This window comes from Poromitra crassiceps (genome assembly GCF_964638095.1).
Source record: "Poromitra crassiceps genome assembly, chromosome: 3".
In the NCBI taxonomy this organism is placed as follows: Eukaryota; Metazoa; Chordata; class Actinopteri; order Beryciformes; family Melamphaidae; genus Poromitra; species Poromitra crassiceps.
Genome location: NC_139625.1, coordinates 22,551,464 through 22,568,239, shown reverse-complemented (window position 1 = coordinate 22,568,239; position 16,776 = coordinate 22,551,464). Strand labels below are relative to the sequence as shown.

General features: G+C 43.6%; 1 protein-coding gene across 1 annotated transcript in view; it reads left to right on the top strand.

The window, feature by feature from the left end:
* Nucleotides 1-16,776, top strand: part of zranb3 (zinc finger, RAN-binding domain containing 3) — a 115,156-nt gene that overhangs the window by 86,048 nt on the left and 12,332 nt on the right. Inside the window, exons 19-20 of the mRNA XM_083632952.1 lie at nucleotides 201-343; nucleotides 14,886-15,029. Of these exons, the coding sequence (XP_083489078.1) occupies nucleotides 201-343; nucleotides 14,886-15,029 (287 nt within the window). The remainder of the gene's footprint in view (nucleotides 1-200; nucleotides 344-14,885; nucleotides 15,030-16,776) is intronic.

The window sequence follows — 16,776 nt, the reverse complement described above, 5'->3', positions numbered from 1 at the left end:
CTACCCTCCCCTGTCATTGCAGTGTGCAGTTTTCAAACGAATCAGAGGTTTTAGTGAAAACACTCTACCCTCCCCTGTCATTGCAGTGTGCAGTTTTCAAACGAATCAGAGGTTTTAGTGAAAACACTCTACCCTCCCCTGTCATTGCACTGTCCCGTGTTCAAATGTGAATTCACAGCAAAGTGCCTTGTCCCCTCCAGGTGCTGCGTTTGGTCCGGGAGTGGAGCAGCCTGACGGCCATGAAGCAGAAGCTGCTTCGACGCAGCGGCCTCCTCTTCCACAGCCCCAGCCTGGGCCTGGAGCAGCTGGCTGCCACCCAGCGCCCGCACTCCAGCACCAAGAGGTAGGCCAGGCGGAGCCAGGTCAGGGTCCAGGAAACAGTTCTCCAGGAAATGGTTCTCTGGGAAATAGGTCTCCAGCAAACAGTTCTCCAGGAAAGAGTTCTCTTCAGGAAACAGTTCTTTCCAGGAAACAGTTCTCTCCAGGAAGCGAGTATTCTTTTTTCCTAGGATGGTTCCAGGATGACCCGCCCCACTCTGCCTCTGATTGGCTTACCCTGACCCTTTACCCTAAGCCCAACCAATCATCACTCCTCATGCCTAAACCCAACCTCCTCATGCCTACAGTGAACCCAACCCAATCAGAGGCAGAGTAGGGCAGGTCATCCCGGACCTCTCCTTAGAAGAAGAAAATGCTTTCAGGAAACAGTTTTCTCCAGGAAGCAGTTTTCTCCAGGAAGCAGTTCTCAGTATTTGTTTTGTCACTGGGGTTTGCCGCATTAGGAGAATATATAGAGAGCCAAAGTCCCTCCCCTTCCGGTAGGGCCCTATGTGAACCAGCGTCTGAAAAAATATGAATGGTGGTGAACGGAGAGAGACAAAATGCTTTTTTGATGCCATTTGAATTGTGCCATGAGGAACATGATATGATGTTTGTCAATTTAAAAGATAACTTTGCCAGTCAAGAAAGTCGCAGTTTGACGTAGAACTGTTGCACTATAAGTTATAAATCAGAAAGACTACACACAACCAGTCGCATAAGTGACTTCTCTCCCACCAGGCCATGTCGGTGTTGGTGTGACGTATATTGTGCGAGACGAGAGATGTGGTTTATTGAGCGGTTTCATACAAAATTAAACAGCTTTACGACAAACTGTGGCGTTCTTGACATGCAAAGTTATCTTGTAAATGGAGGAAAAATCACGTGCTCTTCGTGCCACAATTCAAATGGGATCTAAAAAATGATTGTCTCTCGCCGTTCACCACCATTCATATTTCTTCTGAGGCTGGTGCGTAGCTGAAGCAGGAAGTAGGCGGTGACTTTGGATCTCTATCTGACCTTTATGTAACGAGGAAGTCACAGTGTGAGATTAAAACCTCTTTTACAAGTGAGACCTAGGAATTCGTGTCACCTTATTTTGAACTACCGTCCCCTTTGGGCCAGTCAGTGTACATTTGGAAACGGTTGAACTTGGCGCTGAGATACATTAGTTCCAGAAGTTTTGTCCAAATCCAATAAGTGGTGTCTGAGATTTCACAGGGGGGAAGGAGGGATTTGTAAACACTTGCTGGCCCAGGCAGAATTAATATCTGTGCATTTTTGTGTGTATAGGATGTGTGTTTGTATGTCCAAGGTTGTCAGCTCCAAGGTTGTCAGTGGGTGTACATGTGTGTTTTTTGACAAACAAGCGTTGTTGCCCGCACACTAATTACAGCTGGCGTGGATGGAAGCAGGGAGAGTTTGCCAATTACAGGGTATACGTGTGTGTGTGTGTGTGTGTGTGTGTGTGTGTGTGTGTGTGTGTGTGTGTGTGTGTGTTTGTGTGTCAGAGAGAGGGAGAGTGTGTGTTTCTCAACCAGGGACGTGTTTGGGTGCGTGAACCTAATCAAGGTGTGAGTAGGAGGCAATTGGCCCGGCTTGATTTGACACCTGTTTGATTTATTCACTAATCACAACCAATCAAGCTCCGCACCGACGCAGCGGGGCGATTCACGGCTCACCTTTCTCGGCAACAAGCGGCTCGGTTTTCAGCTACTTCAGACTTAATACACTTTGTGGAGATTTCCTGCAGAGATACGCTTTTCTTCATAAACCACTCACGGTGATTTACAGTGATTTCAGAAGAGCTTAGATTGTTTTGCTGCAGTTTGCGTCCTGCCTAACAATGCCTCCTCCGACAAAGTCACTGTTACCCCCGGCCTCTTTGGCTTCATAAGATAATAGCGGTAACAATTTTGACTCACTGTTATGGGGTCAAAGGTGTGTGTATGTCAGGTATTTAACAGTAGCTTCCAATGCAATAGGGCACGTTAGGTGAATTATTTTGAGTGGTTTTGTGTCTGCCCTGGTTTCTGTCCCCTTTTTCGCTCTCCACGAGTTTGCGCCCCTGATAAAAGCATAAAGGGAAAGTGAAAACATCAGAGTGCAGCACCTAAAAGGATGAAGGGATATACGACCCGATGTAGTCTATAAATCATCTGACACAGAATCTCCAGATCTTAATAAAGCAGCTTCACTGTTTACCATCACATCCTCAGTCTCAGCCGCCCACATATAACAGTCAAGAAGGTCAAAACGCACACGGAGCCAATCCAATTTATGCACCACAGGCGAGAGCTTTCCTCTCCAAAGCAGTAGCCAAAGATTAAAATAGTAATCACACGCACACAATCAACCAATGCTTTCATTAATAACTTGTTAGCGCCGTGCGTCAATCGTGCCGCCATCAGTCGAGGTTGGGTGTTAAACAGAAAGCAGGCTTTTATTGCCAGCTTTCACCGTGCAACTTGCTTGAGGTAGAATAGACTTTAAAGTGATAATCCCAAAGATTTTCATGTAAATAAATGTCTGTTAAGTCACTATAAGGCAGACTGATTTAACACCACGGTGATTGAGCCTATGGCCCATTTCTCATTTATTCGGATCCCCATTAGCTTCCACAACAGTGGTTGCTAGTCTTCCTGGGGTCCACATAAAATATACATTACAATACATTTACATACAAATACAAATACATAAAAACATGACATTTACAATACACATACAAGCATCATAAAAGTTTTAAAAATAGTAATACACATTACATTAGAGGAGGTTATCAATACAGATTATTGAATTGAGGCACAACAATTGAACATTGATTGAAGCATTTGCATTTTCAGTATTGCAGCATTTATGAACTGGGTGTCTGTGGTGACACTGGAACTAACGCAACAGACTCGCTCTTCACGTTACTGTAGGTTAATGACAAGTCTTGCCTGAAGTAGGAAAACAAGCTACTTTTTTCCGATCTCTGCTAGCATTGCGGGTGGTTACTATGACAACCTGACTAACGTCCATGGACTGTATGCAACACTGTTTGGATCCCACCTGCAATTACCACTCATCGCCATAGGTGTCGCCAAAGAGAACGAAAGTGAAATCTTCAAAATGATCACTTTAAAGGCACTATGTGTAAGATTCTGCACTATTAAATATCCCCAAACCAATACCTTGTATATATAGAGGAGTTACAGTGAGTCATTCCTGTGTTTACAACTAAGCCACGCCCCCTCCCTGTGTTGTGATTGCTCTCTGTCCTTCTCCTCTAACATCCCGAACCTGTTTACATAGAAACCCCTCCCCCGAGAGTGGCTACCCCCGTGCCTATAAATCGACCTAGGTAGGCCCGCCCAGCCCACAGCCGAAACAGAATTTTAATGAGAAGATGGCGGATCCCTGATGCGGGCATTCCAGAGATTCCATTCCCTGGTCTGCGGTTTCATACTTTAGCCGAATCGCCGCCGAAAAGAAATATCTCAGACCAGAGTCAACCTTGCCGGTCTGGCTTTCACTAGATGGAGAGCCCTACGAGCAGCTATATCTGGCCTGCAAAGTGACTCGGAGCTGGCGTGTTCTCCTGTATTTACACACGGTAAGTAACGATAGCGTTTGCATGTCCCATTTCAGTAACGTTACGCATGATAGCGAAATGTACAAGTTGTTATCGATATTGTGAATTTGTTCTGGGAATGTTGTAATCACTTGGCTAACTGTTGCTTTTCACGGCTATTCAAATGACTTTACACTGCTAGTGTAGCCTGCTGCAGGATTTGATTAGCTTGTCGTTCGTGTATAACTTATACACAGACATTCTGGTGACAAGTTGACATGCATGACATAACGTTACTTCCCATTACAAATTTTGCATGCATTTTCTGTTATAATTACGTCCAGTTGCTGTCACTATGATGCAGAACGGTATAGTAATGTGTAAACACTTAGAAAGGCCATGGAGAAAAGCTAGCTTCGCTAATGTTAGCAGTTTGTTTTTCTATTCTGTCTCACTAAGCAACGTTACATTAGAAAATAGCTGTAACACTGTCCAAAGAAATCAAGGTTTGGTAAAAGTATCTAATTCATGACAATGTGGAGGAACCCTGCCTTGATATCTACCAGCTACAAAATAGATGATTCAAATTAATACTAAACACATTTCCATTTGTCTGATTTTCAAGGTGCCAGTCATCCAGAAGAGCTGACAAGATAGAAAACAAGTGGACCCACCATTATGATATTTGAGATGGAGAAATTGTGCTTTTATAGCAAACCTGTATAATACATGTTCTATCATCTTTGATGTTTAGATGTTTGCTGTCTGCAATCTTCTGTACACCAATAAAGTTGATATGACTTCATCCATGTCTCTTGGCCACTATTCTCCATTGTAACATTAGATTTGCCTAAAGCTGAGTGTGCCTAGCTACAGTAGCCTACAGTATTTCTGTTTCTGTGTATATATAGCCTACTTTATATAATAGACAGTGTATGTGATGTTTCTCAGTACATTGATTTCACAACTTCGTTTATCAGAAAAAATACTTTATTTGCTAAACTAAAATATGGGCTACACCAGAATGACGTGACCAGTTCCATCAGCTATGCGGTTCTTCAGGATGTCGACAAGATCTGCTATCGTCCTACAGCCGACCTTCCTCTCTGCGACCCTGCCTCCTCTTTGTCCCACTGGTGCTAGCCTGGGCTTCAGGCATACAGCTTGGTTTGCCTGCCTATAAAAAACAGCAGCTATTCAAGCGTTTGAAATTAGTTTGAACAACTCTAACAATGAGAAAATACTAGCGTTGCACTATGAGTACATTTTGGCCATGTCTTGGTATTAGCAGACGAACAAAAACACAGGCTAAGCTACTCACTGTTGACAGACAGCTGTGGTTAGCTAGCGATGTCCCCAACATTGAATTGAAATCATCCTAATTTAGCTATGTCAACCTGGTTTTAGACAACGTTTTGCCTAACCGTACTTAGCAATAGGGCAGGCTCTGCAAAAGGTTAGGTTACAATGTAACCTTTTCAAAATCCATGTAACCGTTACATGGATTTTGATCGGTTAGCAGATTATACAAATAAGTCTTACCAAGCGGACTATTGTCAATATCCTACAGGTTTATGACTATCATGTGAAATTTGTCATTACTCAAGCCAGATACATAGCCGAGATGCATTCGTGCTTGTTTTATGTACTTACGTCTGCAGTAGGTAGGCTATGCGCAAAATAGTTGTTTATATCTCCGTTGCTTGGGAGGGAGGGAGGGAGGCGGGGGAACCAGGAAGTGCTCTGCGCTGGTGGGTGGGATCGAGATTGTTTGGGTAAACAAGTTTTGTTATGGTTTGAAATGCGACATCTAGTGGACAAAAAAATCACACATAGTGCCTTTAAAGAAACTCTTCTTCCAGGCTGGCGAGGGCTCAATCAGTTGATTCACTGCAGTAGCTTCTTCTGGTGCATTCCAGTGTAAGGATGCAATGGAGGTAGTTTTAGTCGTAATTTCAAGTACTGCTAACTACACAGCATTACTTTTGGCATGTTTATCCTCCTAAAAACACACAAGTTGGATATTCAGCATCACATTCACACACCTATCTGGAAAGTACCGGTATTTCAACAATATAAAGTTGTACTTTATAGTTTACAGTTTTTCCGAGCTAGAACACCAGTTGGGAATTTTCACCGACTTCGAATGGATCGCGGCCTCGCTCCCAACCCCTAAACGTCACCGAGGCCAGTTCACGGCAGCCCGCAGCACTCAATCAAATAGGCTTCAGCTGGGCCAGAGCGGGGCCACAGTGTGTTAGTCTGATCCCACACAGCCCCCCTGCAGCTGCCTCTGTCCCGCTGCTGCAGGGCAGTTTGGGAGTTTTGATTTTAGTTTTATAGTTTTTCATGTGCAGATTTGGTCATTTTAGCTTTTATTCATAATATAATACTATTCTATATCTTTATTGATTTTTTTGTAGGGGTGGTATTGCAGTTTGTAAAGGGATCATGTTAATGATAGAAGTTCAGAACTGCTTTGTATTGTATATTTTTGTAACAGGTAATACAAACAAGAAATCATTCATTCATTTAAAAAAATATTTGAATTCATTTTTCAATACATCCTCAACTAACTTGAAGTTGGGACCACTTGGTTGCATATGATGCAAATCAAACACACCAGCAGACTCAACAGCAATCAATAAAAAAAATCAAATTTATTTTGTTAGTCTTCAGATAGTTTCAGGTTTTTCACAGTCCAATTTTAATATGCATTTCATTTTATGACTTTGTTTAACATGTAGTTTTTGTGGGCGTCTGGGTAGTGTAGCAGTAGATTCCCTGCCTACGAACACGAGGGTCGCAGGTTCGTACCCCTGTGTTACCTCCGGCTTGGTCCATACAGGCACGATTGGCTGTGTCTGCGGGTGGGAAGCTGGATTATGGGTATGTGTCCTGGTCGCTGCACTAGGGCCTCCTCTGGTCGGTCAGGGTGCCTGTTCGGGCAGAAGGGAACTGGTGGGAATAGCGTGATCCTCCCACGTGCTACGTCCTGCCACTGTCAGGTGAAAAGAAGCGGCTGGCAACTGCGCAGGTGTCGGAGGAAGCATGGTGGTAGTCTACGACTCTCCCCACATCGGCAGATGGTGGAGCAGTGACCGGGGCAGCAGGAAGAGAATTGGCCAAGTACCATAGACCCATTTCATGGGTGCCATTTTGTGCTGAAAATGTAGGATAAACACAGGTGCAATCAACACACTAATGAGGGTTTCCAAATTCCAATCATTGGAGTTGGAATCCCTCATTAGTGTTTTGCTTGCACCTGTGTTTACCCTGCGTTTTCGGCACAAAATGGCCCCCATGAAAAGGGTCTATTGGGGAAAAAATTTGTGGAAATGAAATGAGTTATTGTCTTAGTTTACAATAACTCATAAAGGACCTATGAGCACAAAGTTAACTGCATTTCTGCCAAACACCAAGTCGCTAATTATGAGATGGCGACACATTTGCAGTTGCATTTCGCACCAATTTTCATTTCTCCTTTCCTTTTTTTGGGCATCTTTTTTAACATTTAAAGCCATTAGTCAGCTGTCAAAAACTAAAACCTAACTTTAACTAGCTCAAAACTAAAAGCGAGTGGGCCTGACCTTATAAGCTGTATTTAACAGACTCAAAACATTTTGACAAGGTAGGCTAAAAAACATCTACCTTTCACGCTATAATGGAAAGTAAGAACATTGAAATTCATTCTGCTTTTACTAACAAATTATATTGAAGTTCCCCAGAGAAGTTTTTTATTTGTAGTTTGTATAACATATTTCAAAAGGTGGCAGATCAAAGGACATGCCAGAAGTTTGGATTGAAGTGAAAATGTAATGCAGGAGGAAGGGGCAGCATTTACCTATAATGCGATTAGCTTTAGTTAAAAAAGAAAAAAAAGTAGCTTGAATCCATACTGTCCAACAACTACCGTAACTACACACACACACACACACACACACACAGAAGCACAGTTGGACCTCCGGGTGAGTGTGGAGGATCTCGTTTCATCCCCCTCTGTGCCGGGACTGTTTGAAGCAGAGGAGGCTCTCCTGTTTGATGGAGACTTACCTTCTTCCTGCTCTGCTCTCAGGCGCCAGGAGAAACTTCTCGTCTTTTGATGTGCCTCCCTCCATGTTTTACCTCCCTGCCATCCCCTTCTCTTTTCTTCTTCTCTCCCTCTACTGTACCTGCTGTCCCGCTCCCTTCCAACCACTCCGTTCTGTTGGGGAGAAGGGTGTGGAGATGTCGCCGCAGAGCCAACTGGAAACGCTAAAAGCAGAGTTTGCCTGGAGAATAATATTACATAAATAATAAGAATAAGAATAACAGCAGAATCAGAATAAAAATGGCTCTTACATCATTCATACATTCATCCTTACATTTATCCTGATTACATGCTTAGGTGCATGAGAACTGAGTACACATTAGGGATGTTCATCAGTTATCGAAAATCGATAATTGATCGTTAAGGAATGGAATCGATCATGTGGAATTCTTATCGATTTTGTTATTATTATTATTATTTTTTTTTTTTTTTGCGGACTAGGTTTGGGTTGGAGCTTCATATAGTCTCTAGTTTTCTGGCTGGGCACGGGCCTTTGTGCCAACAAAACTGTTTTAAACATGGGGAATTCACACCGGCATGCGCCGGGGACAGCAGAGTGTTGGAGAGGAGACACATTGAAATAAAGAGTTCATTGAGGAGAACACGTTCTCTTTCGTATTTTCTGCCATAGGCATACATTTTGTTATATATATATATATATATATATATATATATATATATATATATATATATATATATTTTAAAAAAATATTATTATTAATATAATCGATAATTGATCGTTAATTTTCCCCGATTTTCGATTATGGAAATTTTTCAAAATGAACATCCCTAGTACATCATCATCATCATCATCGTCACTATTAGTAATACAGGGCAGGGATTACACCACAGCCAAACGGCCAGTTCAGTCCAGTTTTGTTTATAGCCCCTTGTCACAAAAGCATGTCTCAAAGGGCTTTGCATAGCATCATCACAGTATACTACTTCACATAACATGATACACCTTATACATACTACACATTTTACTAGATTATATACATTGTGATAGGCTACTACTACACAAACACAGCATATCATTAGACTGTGGGAGGAAACCCACGCAAGCATGTAAGCGCCACACAGAAAGAACCAGGGTGGATATTCGAACCCATGACCTTCTTGTTGTGAGGCGACAGTGTTAACCACTGTGCCGCCAGTGCCGAGGATTCCCCAGTGTGTGGCTGTAATGTCCCTTCTAAAATGTAACTACCCACAGGCCAGTTTAGTTGAATGCCCTGTTTTGATGGCCCTTAAAAGAAAGTTGCAGATTTCCTCATTTATATATATATATATATATATATATATATATATACAGAGAGAGAGAGAGAGAGAGTATACAACAGTTAGGCCGACCAATTTGATTGGACAAGAGGGATCCTAGCCATGCTGATATTTCACGATAACATCACAGGCGCTTCACTGTGTGTATATCACTCCGCTTCACAGCTGTTCTAAACGTTTCCTTGATTAGGCTGCATTCAAACACCACTCGCACCCAGGTCTGTGGTAGCAAGTAGCTAACATTAGCTTAGCTAGCTTGCAGGCAGGAAACTGCAGGCAGGAAGATTACCTGTTGTTGCTTGGTTGGCAACACTTGGTAGTGCAATCCTGAGGAACCTGTTTTTGTTGGCGGAGACAGAAATCATCTGTTGTCGCAAATGACTTGAAAGAATGCTATTATTACTTGATGAATAGCTTTGTTTATGCTGTACAACTGTTGTATAAAAGCAACATCACACGCGAGGTCGTGATGTTATACTCTAATATCGTCAAGGCTGTGATTATCTTCAGCACTCGGCTACAACCGAATCACAGCCGTGACGATATTAGAGTACAACTCCCTCTCGTGTGATATTGCTTAAATAACATTATAGCAAAATGAAGCGGGTCGAGAGCAGTAAAAAACCACACACACACACAAAAAAGCGCTTTCATTAGCAGTAGCCTGCATATGAGGCATTTCACCTTCACCTATCCCATAACCCCAGAGGGTCGTTACCACAGACGATCTGTCAACAAGCTCTCTGCATCTCTCTCTGTCCTCGGCAGCTCTCACTGTTTCACGAGTTTTAATTGAGTCCATTCTTGGATGTTATCCTCCCATCTTTTCTTTTGTCTCCCCCGTTTCCTGCCTCCTTGCACAGTGCCTTGCAGGACGGTCTTTGCAAAGCCTGCTGATCTGGTGATGTGTCCATACCTGGTCACATGTGTGATGTGTCCATACCTGGGCACATGTGTGATGTGTCCATACCTGAGCACATGTGTGATGTGTCCATACCTGGGCAAATGTGTGATGTGTCCATACCTGAGCACATGTGTGATGTGTCCATACCTGGTCACATGTGTGATGTGTCCATACCTGGTCACATGTGTGATGTGTCCATACCTGAGCACATGTGTGATGTGTCCATACCTGAGCACATGTGTGATGTGTCCATACCTGAGCACATGTGTGATGTGTCCATACCTGGGCACATGTGTGATGTGTCCATACCTGAGCACATGTGTGATGTGTCCATACCTGGGCACATGTGTGATGTGTCCATACCTGGGCACATGTGTGATGTGTCCATACCTGAGCACATGTGTGATGTGTCCATACCTGAGCACATGTGTGATGTGTCCATACCTGAGCACATGTGTGATGTGTCCATACCTGGGCACATGTGTGATGTGTCCATACCTGAGCACATGTGTGATGTGTCCATACCTGGGCACATGTGTGATGTGTCCATACCTGGGCACATGTGTGATGTGTCCATACCTGAGCACATGTGTGATGTGTCCATACCTGGGCACATGTGTGATGTGTCCATATGAGGCATTTAGGGAACCTCAATCAATTGTACCAACTACTGATAGGCAGATGCTGTGAGGTGTTTAGGGGACATCTGTAATTTTTTGCATAGGCCAGTGGTCCTCAACCATTTTACACCAAGTACCACCTCAGAAATTGCCACCATATGAAAGTATGAGAGGGAGGGAGCCCCGCGTCCCTCCAGTGGTACCCGTACCACAGGTTGAGAACCACTGACATAGGCTATGGGCAGTATCACACTGCAGCGCATTTTTCTATTAGGATATATTTCTTTTGTTGAGAAAAAATGACTGAAAAAAGGATTTTAATAACCATTGGTTTTGGCCTTGGTCCCCTACATTTTGGCCGCGATGCTCCAATAAATTTGTATTTATCAAAAAATCACTTAATTCCAGGCCTCCATTAGTATTCACGTAAATGCTTCATTTGGGATCTTTAGTCTGAAGGAATTGATTCATTCAGAATGCTAAGATATTCTGCATGTAACCACAATTTTTCATCAATCTTTTAATGTTTTGCTTCCTGCTAAATAGGATTAATTTATTTTTCTAGCATATTTTACGGGCCTACAAGCCTATGTCCCAATTATTGATTTTTATTTCAATGGGAGCAAAGTTGCTCCATTTGTCAGGCAGCAATAAGAGTGCATCAAAATGAATTTGAGAATTGACACAGCCATCAAACATCGGAGTGCTTGGAAAACACACACACCATTGATCATCCAACTACCTAACACATCATGTGAAATTGTCTGTAAAATGACCCATGTGCCATCATGCGACGCACAGCCATGTATCCTTCATAAAGTCCTTACCTCCTGTCTCTCTTACATCTCTCCTTCCCTTTTCCTCCATTTTGCTCTTCCTCTGCTCCCTCTCCCCCCAGTGAGGCACCGCTGCCACTGCCAGCACCAACTATACTTTTCCAAACAACAGATTTAGACTATTGATTTGGTCTCATTGGACTGAAATGACTTAGATATAATACATTTCTCTCCATTAGATACATTCGAAAAATAATTCTGTGTGTGGGGAAAAACTGAACAAGTGTTTTTAACCTGCTACTCCTGGTGACACATTTGAGTGATGTGGAAATTCTCTGGGATTACACCCCAGTTAAGCCTGGGCAGGGGCGGATTGGCCGTCGGGAGTACCGGGAGTTTTCCTGCTGGGCCGCTGGACAGTTGGGCCACAAAACTGTTGAAAATGTGCCTTAATCGACCGGCCCACCGCGCTGTGGGTCACTGGCCCGCATGGGGGTGGGGCGGGGCCGCTTTAATATCATGAGGCTATGGTCTACCAAATCATTTCAGTTCACTTTGGTCCACATGGGTCTACACTCAATAGTCACACTCCTTTCCTATCGCTGTTCCCCCACATCACATTGCTGTACGTCAATATGAACCTGACCCATAGCCTGTATATCGGTGCGTTCAAATGGATTAAAAAAACATGCTAACAAACGTATAGCAGACATGCTCACAAGTCATTTTTTGCAACTCCAAGTCAAGTCTCAAGTCTTTGAGCTAGAGTCCAAATCAAGTCTCAAGTCTTTTAGCTAGAGTCCAAGTTAGGTCTCAAGTCTTTGAGAGCTAAAGTCCAAGTTAGGTCTCAAGTCTTTGAGAGACAAGTCTCAAGTCTTTGAGAGACAAGTCTCAAGTCTTTGAGAGACAAGTCTCAAGTCTTTGAGAGACAAGTCTCAAGTCTTTGAGATACAAGTCTCAAGTCTTTGAGAGACAAGTCCAAGTCTTTGAGAGACAAGTCTCAAGTCTTTGGTCACCAGTCCAAGTCAAGTCCCAAGTCATTTATGGATGAGCCTTCTACCATCTGCTGCATGCCATCTGGTCTGCTTACTGTAGAACACTGCATATCTAAAACTAAGGAATTCAAAGAATGTACTGTATTATCCTCACTCCTTTATCTATTATCATATAGTATTAGCATTGATTAGTTGACATTATTATTAATAGATGTTATTGCAGCAAAAACTAAAAATAAAGATTGTTCTCGAGTCCAAGTCGAGTCTCAAGTCTTTTGAGGAAGAGTCTCAAGTCACTGTGTGTGACTTAATTGCGACTCAAGGCCAAGTCCCCATCTCTCACGTATCGTAAGGGTGCTGCTGAAAAGCTGTGAGGAGGGGGGAAGAAATTAAAAAAGTCACTGGAGGCAGATGCAGAGTGCCGAGATGGTAGTGAGGATGGCCCGTACTAGCAGTGACAACAGAATGACAACAAGAAACAACACAATACGTCCATGGCACGGCTGAACATAACATAACACAATACGTCCCTGGCATGGCTGAACATAACGATACACAATACTTCCATGGCATGGCTGAACATAACGATACACAATACTTACATGGCATGGCTGAACATAACGACACAATACGTCCATGGCATGGCTGCACATAACGATACACAATACTTACATGGCATGGCTGAACATAACGATACACAATACTTACATGGCATGGCTGAACATAACGACACAATACGTCCATGGCATGGCTGCACATAACGATACACAATACGTCCATGGCATGGCTGAACATAACGACACAATACTTCCATGGCATGGCTGAACATAACGATACACAATACTTCCCTGGCATGGCTGAACATAACGACACAATACTTCCATGGCATGGCTGAACATAACGATACACAATACTTCCCTTGCATGGCTGAACATAACGACACAATACTTCCATGGCATGGCTGAACATAACGATACACAATACTTCCCTTGCATGGCTGAACATAACGACACAATACTTCCATGGCATGGCTGAACATAACGATACACAATACTTCCCTTGCATGGCTGAACATAACGACACAATACTTCCATGGCATGGCTGAACATAACGATACACAATACTTCCATGGCATGGCTGAACATAACGATACAATACTTCCATGGCATGGCTGAACATAACATAGTGAGGCCAGTAAGAGAGACAGACAGCTGAGATGAGAACAGCAGGCAGCAGATTCAGAGCCAGCACAGCCCCAGAGGCCAGGCAAAGCACCAGTGAGCAGTGACATGGTAAGATGATGATAAGGCTAGCTTGCTTTTTAGCCATATCAGTCGCAAATGAGATAGCTACTGTACACTGCTATCAATGAGACATTTGAAAATGATGGCTTACTGTTTTTGTTTCATTAGCTTAGACCAGTGGTTCTCAAACTTTTTTGCCTTCAGTGCCCCCTTTCCCTGATTTCTGAATCCAATTTTGTACCCCCTTTACCCAACTACAACATTTTGCTTAGAAAACTAGCATTATGATGCAATGAATAAATGATAATCACCTTTTGAAGAATATAACATTCCAAAATGAGTGAATGAGTTGCAATTAGTGCCTCCTGAGGAGATTTATTTTTACGTTTTATCCATCTTCATGATTTAGTCTTACATTTTTCCATTTTCTCCTTTCTCTCAAGTGCCCCCTGTAGTAGCTCCACGTACCCCTAGGGGTACACACACCCCGGTTTGGGAACCACTGGTTTAGACTAACCACAAATCAGAGATTATTCTTTTTTATGATACTGTAAATATAGGCCCTGTATTTCTCAACCTGCTGTACTGTCTAGTTGAAATGGCGTATTGGATTTAGCCTGTTAGCTAGTTATTAGGGTTACTTACAGCATGGAACAAACATGTCAGTCGCTGAAATGACCTCCTGTTTTTGGAGTGAAATCCTGAGTGACGTCTTGAGTGTTTAACACAATTACCGCCCTGCGTACCTACCCAGCATGTGGATTACAAGGCCCATTTAACACCCGGCCAGGTAGAGCAGCATCCACACTTTGGATTGGATTAGATGATTGATGATCCCTGTGCGGAAATTAGATTGCCGCAGCAGCAAAAGCAATAGGATTCAGCAAGTGAAAAAGACAAATAGGACATCAGCGCACACACATAAACAGAATATGAAATAAGCAATAAAAGGAAGAGGACGGCGTACACCTAAGCTCAGTTTGGTGCCAAGAAACATGGAAGAAATGGTGGAATCTGCTGCAACTGCTCACGAGAATCAGTTCCTCCACTCCCTCACTTTTGCACCTCTCTCTCTGTCTCTCTCTCTCTCTCTCGTCTTCCCAGGTACCTCGACAGAGGAGACGTGGCCCAGGCTTCCCTTAGCAAGGCCCAGCAGGAGGGGGGCAGCGTCCGGCTGGTCACCAAGGAGAACTTCTTCACCAAGCGGAGGTCCGCCTCGTCGTCACTGACACCACCTGGTCCCGAGAGGTAGGATGGAGGGACGGTGGGTGGGTCAATAGATGGATAGGGCCGGAAAGTGTATGGATCAAGGTTGTCTGCACATTCTGAAAAAGGGTTAAAATGTCTTAAATTAGCTCTTGATTTCAGACATCTCCTGAAAAATATTGTGGTTTCTTGCACGTTTTACCAATGAAAAATCTGCCCCTGAAGATAGATGCACATTTTTTCTTGTGGTTTTTGAAGACGAGGTCAGAGATGAAGGTGGCTGGACCTTCACACGTGTGTTTTCTCCTCCGGGAGCGAGTGCATTTTCATCCTCCATACCTTGGTTGTCTCCATGGAGATCTCTGTGTGTGCACCTTGTGGGAGAGGCTCAAAGAGCGTGCTTTGTACAGTTGGCACAGACCATAATACAATCCCCCGGTGAGGTGCAAGGGCCAACTCACCCCCATGCAGAGACTATTGCTATGGAAACACACACACATGGGAAAGCATCTATACGAAAGTCTGTGAAGTATCTTGGCAAAAGCATACTGTAAATAATATGCCTTGTATATGTTCATTTAACCCAATTGAATAAAATACATGCATTTTAGTATGATATTTATGATTGAGGTTTTCTCCATTCTAATAAGTTCAGCAACAAGCTCCATGTCTTGCTGTGGCCTCTCTACACATGAGAGGAATGTACTGAACAATTTGAATCACATTTCTCCAATTTAGCAGAATGTTTCCCCCGTGCCCAGTTTGGACATACTAGTAAAAAGTCTATTTCAGCCTCTCTTTCAGGCACTAGGCTCTATTGGCACAGCATCCATTGCATTGGTGCTTCCAATTTTTGGTATCCATAATCCTCCCTTGAAGCAGTGAGGGTCCTTTTTTAAGAAGGTTTTCTTCTCCATTTTAATTATTAAAATCTCTCTCTCTCTCTCTCTCTGTCTCTCTCTCTCTCTCTCTGTCTCTCTCTCTCTCTCACTCTGTGTGTTGTGAACCGTGGGGACGGAGAAGAGAATTTAGTCCATCTGTCCTCCCCAACGTGACTCTAGCACCCTGGTGGGACCATGGCAAGCGCCCAAACTCGTCGTCCTCTGCCAAAAGGACGGGCACATACACATGCGGGACGTTTTTTGCACGAACACGTCCCCATGTGCACGTGCGGAGCACATACACATTTCATATGCATGCACACCAGCCATATGTCCCTCCACTCACGCAGCAAGCACACATTTTCCTTATTGCATGAATATATATTGGATTGTGTGCTGTGAGTGTGATGTTGAATGAACTTTGCGTTACATTGAATGTGGTCCTTGGTTTAGAGATTGGAAATGGATTAGACTAACTTGTTTGTGCAGCTATGGGTGCTTTCTCACTGGCGCCCAGGTACAGTTCCCAAGCACACTTGTCCCCAAATTGACCCCAGTGTCGGAACATTTGACGAGTGTGAACGTTGCGTTCCGTTTTTTGCACGTTTCGGTGACCGGGTGCGCAACCGGGAACCGTGACAGGACCCACTTGAAAAGGTGGTCTGGGGAGCGCTTTGGCGTGCCCGGGCACGGAACACTTGCGAGTGTGAAAGCCAACCGTTCCGAACCTCATAGACAACACATGGAGCAAGGATACACTGCAGGCATAGTTGATGATGCAAGTGCACTCTGTTCCGTTTCCCGAGCGCGGAAGAAATGTTGTAATGTGAAAGCTGACCAGCAGGGGAGAGGGGGGGGGCAATCATTCCCGGGTGTGGAACGGAACAGAACGGAACGAAAGCAATCGT